Here is a 10,301-nt window from a genome sequence, read left to right on the forward strand (position 1 = left end):
AAAAGCACATTAATTAAGATAATAAAAACAAATCATTGTCTTAAAAATATTTGTTCGATGCGATTATTTCATGCCATTGATTTGATTCTTGGTTCATTCCATATAAGGCTTTCTTCAATTTTTTAAGATTTTTTCTTTAGGCTCGTTAAGTACATAATACAGCCGCATGATTTCTCAGGCAGTTTAGGCCCAAACGGCGTCGTTTCCATTATGGGTCAAACGGTGTCGTTTCCATTATGGTTCAAACGGTGTCGCTTCAGTGAACGAGCTAAACGGTATCGTTTCAGTTATGAGCTAACCGGTGTCGTTTCGATCATGGGCTAAAACGGCGTCAGGTTCAGGCATCGGCTAAAACGGTGTCGTTTCCATGATGGTCTAAACGGCGTCGTTGAAATGATGGGCTGCTTTTGGGCTGGAGCTCTTGATCCGTATTCCGGTGGGGTACGATTTGAGTTGTAAACAGACGCATGAGAAAGAAAGAACAATCTGGGCCGCCCTTTTTCCTACTTTTTTGCATTTTCCCCTTTCCTTTTCACCATAATAAAACAACGTAAAAATAAATGATAATAAAAATATGAAGTGATAAAATTAAAAAAAAAAAAGACTAACAATAATAATATCAGTAATTTGTTTATTATTGTAGTTATTAATTTACTAGATTTTATTATAATTATTATTATTGTTCATTTTATCCTAACAAAATTAGAGTATAATAAATAATAATCTTTTCATCAAATTAGTAACCATCCTAGTGCCCCTGTTTCTTTCTTTTATCAATTCTTTTAAAAACAAATAAATTTTTACAAATAAATTTTCATAAATTATTATATAAAGTCATTAAAACTAAATATCAGTAATTAATTTCTTTCAAGAATAAATAATTTTATTTTATGATATTTAAATTTACTTTTGTGTTTAATTTAATTTATAAATTATTATTATTATCGTTATTTTCAAATTTATTAAAATCACGGATATTACATTTGTATTTTAAAAAAAAATTATAGGAATTTAAAATATTATACCGGTAGAATGTATTACATCATGGAACTATATATATCTTTTGTTTTGTTTTACTTTTATATTGCATTTTTTTTCATTTATATTTTTATTGCCATCACATCTTCTCTGTTTATGAGGCATCTTCTCCTTTGAAGATAAACCATTTAAATATGCTTCTTGGGTGGTTTTAGGTCATGCTAATTTTTCATTATTTTTTTTTTTTCAAATGGGGTGGTAGGTAAGAGTACTAACCAAACTTGAATTTGAGTGGACTACCATGGCATAATTTTTAATATAAATTATAAGTCTTTTATTATACATATTTATAATTTTTAATAGATAATATGTAAATTCATCAATTAAATAATATATATATGTTAATTATAATATAATATAAATGATTTTTCAATAAATATATAATTTAATTTGATTTCTATAAAAAGTAAAACGTATTAATCATTAAGTGAAATAATAATTGATCACTTGTTACATTTATGCGCAAGACTTTAATTTTTTTTTAATAAAATTCTTCCAACTAATCTAATCATGTGGTGTTTAGTTACATGAAGAAATTGAATATGTGCTTTAACAAATATATATATGTATATATATATATATATATATATATATCTATTTGTTCTTAATAAATGGTCACAAAAGACAAAATAGAGGTGAACTCAATTAGCAATCATAAGATGAGATATTAATTAAAAATTTTCATCCCAATCCGTGTAAAGTTCTACTGATGGGTAATAAATAATAATATATATTTTAACATAAAATTTTATAAACAATAATAATATTATATAATCTCGTCGTAGATTATGATACATAATGATTACGTACCAGCTTGTTTAATATTTAAATTAATTTTTATTTTTTCTTTTCAGATAATTACTTAATCACCACACATCTTAATTTCAATTTTCTATTATTTATTAATTTTTTTTGTTTACTATATGGTTATTTTCTATAAAAATATGAGTTTAAATTATAAGGTATGCATTTTTCTATGTCGTGAGGGAAGGACAACCGGGGGCGGCCAACCGCAAAGCCAAACGTAGCCATAGAATTCCAACTCTCTTACCAAATCTAAACACATTTTTTCAAACCTAAGCTCTCTTTCCTCTTTACTTTTTCTCTTCATCTTCTTCCCTATTTAATCTCTTTCATATATATATAAATATATATATATAAACCCAATTCAACATTCAACTTTATGGACCAAACAACACGACTCCTCTTCATTTTCTTCTTCTCTTTCCACAACAACACTTTGCGTACCGCCCAAGATTACACGAGAAATGGATGAAAAGATCGCTTATGATTTCGTCTTGGCTTTTCTTTCAATAACTTCAGTTGTTCTTGGTATTGTTCTTGTGATCGTTTGCAGGAAAAGAAAACCAGTGTTAATGGAATCAGAAGAGAGTAGACTGGTTCCCATCAAGCTCTCTGCCCGGACATATCCATTGACTGACATAGATGCAGCAACAGACGGCTTCAACAATCTAAGAATTATCGGTAGAGGCAGGTTAGGGATTGTTTATGCAGCCACTTTGCCCACATCGGAGCTTGTTGCAGTCAAAAGAATACACCCGGGTCTTGTTTTGAGCAATGCTGGATTTGGGTTTTCTTCTGTGATAAAAACTCTATCTTTAGCTCAACACCAGAACATAGTTCCAATTTTAGGGTTTTCACAGGCTCCTGGTGAGAGAATCATTGTGATGGAGCTTGTGGGCATGGTGAGTTTGGATTTCTATTTGCATGAAAACCCAGATGGAGTAACACTTCTTGATTGGAGTCAGAGGTTGAAGATTGCAGCTGGAGTAGCCAAAGGTCTTGAATACTTGCATGAAGAGATGAAGCCAAGCATTGTTCATGGGTGTGTCAAGGTTTCAAATATAATATTAGATGTAAAATTCTGTCCAAAGATTTGCGATTATGGGTTAGGGTTTTTGGCACCAAAGAAAGAGATGGCAAGAGGAGTTGTTGGGTATGTTGACGAAGAGTATTGGGTTGATCAAGAACAACAAAGTGGCGGTTCAAAGGAAAGTGATGTTTATGGGTTTGGTGTAGTTTTGTTGGAGATTTTAAGTGGGAGGAGAAGTGAAGAAGGGTTGCTTGTTAAATGGGCATTGCCTTTGATTAAACAAATGAGATTGAACGAAGTTTTGGATCCAAGACTCGTGATTCCTTCCAATACAAACCCACTTGTTAGATTGGCAAAAGTTGCTTCAGCTTGTGTCGGGAATTCTAGAAAGTGCAGGCCTAATATTTCTCAAGTGGCATCAATTTTGAACAACTTGGAGATTTGAATTAAGCATATCTTTTTGGTTCAATTCCTCCAAAATCAGACCCAAAATTTCAGGTGGGTATGGATTGATTCTCTTCAATTTTGTTCACTTGTTAGCAAACTTGGAAATTCATTCGTACCCAATTTGAGAATGTGAGTAGTGTTGGTTGTTTTTTACTTTGACCATTAGATATATGTCAATTATATGTGCAGTTAGGGTGGGTGTACATTTTTGTTGTTTGTATAAGTCAGAGGAATACATACATATACACAGAATATATATGTTGGAAAAGAGTTGGGAAATGTTGAAATTGGGAAAAGCTTTAAAAGGACGGTGGGTTGTCATCATTTAGTGGCAATGAATTTAACTTGTGTTTAAAAGGGTATATTTTCTCTTCATTTTTCAATTTTGTAGAAGTTTCAATACCCTCTTTTCTGCTTTTGCTAAATCAATATTTTAATAAAACTAAAATATTACAATCATGTTTGTGCATGTTTAGTTAAAGAAACAGAGTACAACTGAATTGAACAGGGAATAACAAGAAGAGACATCCTCCTATACATATTATATATATATATACATATATACCGACCTACAAAAGTACATTTGTATAATTATTATGACAAGTAACTTCTACTTTAATTGATTTATTGACAGCATAGCAACATAGTTTTTAATATTATACTTCACCAAAAAGTACTTAACATATAATTGAATTCAATTAATTTAAACTTAGTCGATCATTATACTTTATTATAAAAAAAAAAAAAGCATCAAATTTATTAATAGAAACTAAGTTAAGTACACCCACCGATTATGCTGTGGTGACTTGCAATTGCTTCCAAAAAGTATGAAAATTTTTATAGGTCTCTAGCAAACAAAATTATTAAAAACCAAGTTAAGAGTACACAAATCAATGAAATAGTATTTACAATAGAGAATTAGCGACCTCCTTCGTTAGTCTTTCCTCACTCTGGCCAAGAATTTGGAAGATAGGGAAGCACCATTGTTGCGAGTTTGTGAATTGCGAGTTTGCGAGTTTGTAACGAATGAATTAAATTATTGAAATTTTGAAGATGTTTATTTAACACCCTTCTGCAGAAACATTTGAAGAAACTTGTAATTTTATCAAAGGACGTTTGGATAGAGCTTGGGCAGTACATGGACAAGTCTTATTCTATGGAGAGTGCTGAAGTTCATGGATGATTATTTGGTATATAGATAACAGGTCTAGTCTTTTAGAGTATTATTATGGATAATGGTAATACTTTTTATCTTATTTTCTTATTAAAAAATATTAAGATTTTAACTTTTTTTTAAAAAGTATTTATATTTATTTTTAATTGGATCATTCATACCTTATTTAGAGATATCTTATTACAATTTGATGACGAAATCTTGTAAGTTTTTTAGTTTTTATTTACGAGCAGATGATCATTTTACTTGAGTATAATTTTAATTTTTTGTTATAAAAAAAAATATCATTATGCATTATTACGCTAAATTTTTAATTAAAAATTATTTCATATTTGACCAAAGATTACAAGTCATATAAAATGTTGAAATTTAATATTTCGAAATATAATTAGTTTTATACTAAATTAAAAAATTTATAAACTCCTTCAATTAAAAAAATTTAGAATTTTATCCACTATCCATCAATTACCTTTCACTAAGACACTTAGATCTTGACCAGCTTTTTAGCCTTACTTGCTACTACACTAGAGATCCTTATTTATGTTAATAACAGCATAGTCTATTGGAAAAAAAAAATATATATATTTACCTCTCTTGAAGGCCCACCTTCTAAGGTAATAATCTATTTCAGTAGGTCAATTTTTTATATACGCTCGCAAAGAGTTCGTTTAAAGAAAGTTAGCTTGCCAAGTCTATCGTGATATTCATTCGTAGATGTCGAACTCTTTACAAAAACTTCATCAACTCTCTAAAATTTTTTATTTAATAAAAAGTAAATAAACAAAAAATAATTTTAAAACTACATCAAGTTACTATGCACGAAATAACACCAACTTATTTCCTTACCTAATACAATGGGGAAGATAATCTCTTCTTATGAACTACCTTACTTTATCAGTAGGCACGACAAAGAGGTTTGATGTGAATTTTACCAAATTCAAACTTGACCCGCTTCAAAATTTGGAGGAGGTTTGAATTTAAAAAAAAAAAAAAAACTTCAGACTAAGTTATGTTTTTAGATTACTTGAAATGAATTCGAACTAATCATTCTATTATATTAATATATATTTAATAATATTTGTATTAAAAATAAAAAATAATAATAAATATATATTGCTTACATCCGTTAATATAAATATATTTATATTTATTAATATAACTATAAATATATTTGTAATAACAAAAAAAAATTAAAGATATATATATATATATATACACAACAGATCAGGTTTGGACAGTTTTGAAAAATCAAACCCAAACTTGTCCTTCTAAACAACAAGGAACATAAAGGGCTTTTCACAAATCTACATGAGAAAATAATGAGCCTGAATTTTGAAAGATTTTTTAAATATATATGGGCTTAAGAAAATTTTGAAGCCTAGAGGTTGTTTTTAAGGGCTCAATTCAAAAAAAAAAATATTAAATCTTAAAATAAATAATTACAACTTAATTAAAAATATTAATTACTAATTAAAACAAAACATAATTTCAACATAATATATAAACAAATATAACCTACTTAATAAAAAGTATAAAATAAGTATGAAAAGTACAATCCTAATCATTTAAATTAATTAAAAAATTAAATTATTTCCATGACAAAAGTTTTTCAATACTAAACCTAAATTATTCATATATAACACATGTAAACTATTGATTAATTTACTTAATTGAACTTACCCATTACACACAACCTAAATTATTCGTATATAAACACATGTAAACTATTGATTAATTTACTTAATTAAACTTACCCAGTTCAGTAATCGAACAAAAATCGTTAAACAGGTACATAATTTAATTAAAAACCGATTGTTAATTACAGTTCCATCCCTAATTACTTTCACGAAGAAGCTGGTTGGTGCAGAAGTCATTGATTCCCATTTGAAAAATAATTTAATTTGCTTTTTGGCCTATATTTTCTTCCTATTCAAGAAGGGAAAAAATCAACACGTTTGATTTGACGTTTCAGAATTCTGATATTTTCATACATCACCATGTCCCCAAGCTTGGGCTAACCCTCAATCATTGTTTTCTTGACTATTTATTACTGGGTTTAATTAATTAAATTACTTGTTTAAAAACATAAAAAGAAAAGATCTTATGTTTAGTGTTAATAGATTGTTTGGGCTTAATGTTGATCTTATAATATATAAAAAGCTATTGATTTTATTAATTTCATTTAAAAATAATCAATTACGATTAAATAAATATTAAATCTTAATAAAGTATTAATATTTTTTATATATAAAGATAAAAAAAAATTATTTTTAATTTTATGATAAATTAAATTCTACACCTTATATTTAAAAATATTTTTTAAATTTATTTTTAGTAAATTTATTGATGAATTAGTAGTAAAACAAAAAATTTAATTTAATGATTAAATATTTCAAAATTTATTAAATTAATAATAAAAGTTAAATTTTTTATTTATTTTTATTTTAAAGTACTCAAATCACATTGTACCCAACAATTATTTATATATAAGCTCAACTTTATATATATATATATATATATAGAGAGAGAGAGAGAGATATATCAGTATCGGAGTTGTACATTTGAAAGTATATATTTATATTAAATGTGTATTTAAAATATTTTTGTGAAAATAAATGAAAAGAAAATAATATATAGTATGTGAATCATAGAAAAAAGGAAGACCAAAGACGGCCATTACATCACACGGTGGGGAGACAATGCTGGGAAGTTTTGCGAGCAAAATCTGGTTTTTCAAAACCCTAATCAATCAACGTCGTAATAAAAACAAAAACATTAAAAAAAAAGAACTTCATGATTAAGTCGTAGCGTGGCTTACTTGAGAAGTTTCCCAAGTTTATTTTTATACACAACTTGTCAAATGGTGGCTTAATGCTCCTGCATATATATATATATAATACATAACTTTATATATATATATATAAAACTAGAAAAGTTACATTTTAATTATATTGTAATGTCATATTTAAAGACTAACATTTGGTTTGTTATACATTTGTAATTTCTTCAAGAAAAATGTTTGATAATTAGTGAGGGTATTATATATAAACTTACAATACGATATAATATAATTTTATATGCGAATGACTTCAAATTAATTTTCTTTTTTTTTTGGGTATTTTATAAATTTTTTCTATGGTATCTTGTATTCATTAATTTGAAGACAAACTTCAAGGAAAATTGTTTCGCACTACTTTGTATTGATCATGTATAGTTTAAAAGAATATATATATATATTATCTATATTTACACATATATGAAGAAAATAAAGTCTCGTTCGACATTGGTGTAATTCTCATGTGATATATTATTTTTAACAATCGAATTAATTTTCTTTTTTTAAAAAAAAAACACAATAGTTTTATGAACTAGCACACTCTTGTTAATTATTCCTTTTTAAAAATAAGAATACATAGCTTATATTAATTAGACAACTCATTGATTTAAATAATATAATTGGTCCATGTGGAATTCTATTCCTTAGCAATAATATTTTAGTATTTACATTATATATCTTATATAAAAGGAGTCAAATTTATGCTTGTACGTTAAGAAAGAAAATCGATATTTAGTTGAAATTGTTTGGTTTTGTATATAAGAATTAAATTGTATATTAATTTCATGTATATGTATATGTACATATATATATATATATATGTTTAGGAAGATGTATATAGCTTGACCATTTATTTCTGCCATTAATGGGAATTGAAACCTATAAGTCATTTTTCATATCGTAACACAATATAATCATGCTATTAGAATCAAATATTAAACATTTGAGGGAGTTTTCTTTTATCAATGAAACTAGAATGTTCTTGAATCAATAAAGAATATATATATATATATATATATATAAGTCGATATATATCATCTTAATGAATATAAGTAGTCTTGTAACCTTAATTTTACATTGGAATAATGGATGAATATGTCTTGAATTAGTAAACAATTATTAGTTCCAACAAACTTTATATCTATGTATAATAGTACCTTAAAATTAACTTGAAAATTTTATTTTTCTTTTCTGTCTTTTAGAATTTAAAAACTCTTTAGTGTTAGAAAACACTAGAAGTTTCAAATTGAAATTCTAGTAAAACGACTAAAAATGGGAATTACTTATTCTTTTAATTAAAAGTTCTCCAAACATATATATATATATATATATATATATATATATATTTTTTTCATAAAAGATGTACAAAAATAACTCCAAATAAAATTATTAACATGAAATGTAATACCCAGAGACTGAAATTTAGGTTCGAGATAACTAAATTTATATTAATAATATTTTAAAAATTTTTAATTTTAATTTAAAAAAAAAATTGAAAAAAATGCATTTTGGATGTATTAAAAAAAAAAATCTTAAAAAGGATGAGTCAAACTGGAAATAAGGAATGATCCATTTGAAATTAAAATTTGAAAATTGTGGCAAAAATGCAAAAATGAAAAAAAAAAGGCCACATGGGATGGCCATGTCAACAACACGGCCAATTGTTGTGCTTCGTGTGGCAAACACGCGGATACGCATTCCACGCGGGAGGCCGCACGAGCAATCTGCATGTCAATCGATACAACAATCCGAATTCACTTCCACACGCATGAATGAGCCAAATCTGTAGCTCTATCAGGTGCGATCGAACGGTCAACGTGCCTTCAATCTAACGACTCTGATCTGTTTCCCAAATAGGCTAGATCCGACGATGGAGATTGGTCAATGCGGACCCAAACGGACAACCCGGATCAAGAGAAGATGAGTATTTAAACTCTTCTTCTACCGAAATCCTAATCCTAGCCACAACCAATTCATTGGAGAAGAAGAAGAAGGGCAGTCGGAAGAAAAGCCAACCACCATCGCCACCGCACGGGACACCCAAACCGATGCCAGTAAGTGAAATTTTTCTCCTGTTCGTTTCATTTTTCCATTCTAAACTACTCCAAACCTTTATCGACGCCGAAAAACCAAAGGAGAAGCCAGAAACGAAGGGCGGAGCTCAGTAGAGCTGTCACACCTGAAACTGAAAAACCCTCTGGTGAGCCCGAATCCTTTTCCCATTTTCTCATGTTTCTCGACCCTAGGATGTCTAACACGATTTTGGTGTAGGAAACCATAGGAAGGACGCAACCGCGAGGAAGAAGCGGTAGAGCTACCGCACCAAAAAAAACTAAAACCACTAGTAAGTTTCGGTTCTCCTTATTTTTCCACCGACAGATGCCAACTTACCCCGAATTTCTAAGATTTTTGCCCAGAACCAGCTAAAACTGGCATGACCGAGAAAAAAACTATTGTAGGCGACAAAACCGGTACCGGAGCACAGCAGCATCGCTGTGCCGGAACTCTAAACAAACCCCTGGGAGAATTTTGACCCTTTTAAGTCTTTTTTTTTCGTATTTCTATGATATTTGACGTATATTTTGGTTTTTGCAGAAAAACTCAAGAAATCTGGAAACCAGAAATCGTCGGAAAGCGTAGTGAAGAAGGTAGTATTTCGAACACTAGCTTGAGGGAAGAATCCCTCACATTTTCTCCCGTTATGGTTAAATTAAAATTTAATAAATAATTATAAATATTTAATTAAATACAGGTCACTAATGGAGTCAGTAACCGGTTAGTGTATAATTATCTCTAGTTTATCTGTGTTTGCCTATTTGTTGTTATATTGCTTTACTTGCCAACTGTTACTTCGTGTACTTTAATTTATTGATTTTGATTGTTTTTCTTGTTTATTTAGTTTATTCAACCGTTTTTGTCCTTATCCATTAATTTGGTCTGAAATAAATGTCTTAATTACGTTTTCTTGGATT

General features: G+C 28.3%; 1 protein-coding gene across 1 annotated transcript; it reads left to right on the forward strand.

Annotated features, from left to right (window-relative positions):
• The first annotated feature begins 2,000 nt into the window (after positions 1-2,000).
• On the forward strand, positions 2,001-3,681 carry LOC110826419 (Protein kinase superfamily protein). The gene has a single exon (XM_022057060.2). It carries the CDS (start codon positions 2,307-2,309, stop codon positions 3,315-3,317), a length of 1,011 nt encoding a protein of 336 aa, XP_021912752.1. The 5' UTR covers positions 2,001-2,306; the 3' UTR covers positions 3,318-3,681.
• Positions 3,682-10,301: the final 6,620 nt, after the last annotated feature.

This window comes from Carica papaya, chromosome 7 (genome assembly GCF_054855325.1).
Source record: "Carica papaya isolate Zhongbai chromosome 7, ASM5485532v1, whole genome shotgun sequence".
In the NCBI taxonomy this organism is placed as follows: domain Eukaryota; kingdom Viridiplantae; phylum Streptophyta; class Magnoliopsida; order Brassicales; family Caricaceae; genus Carica; species Carica papaya.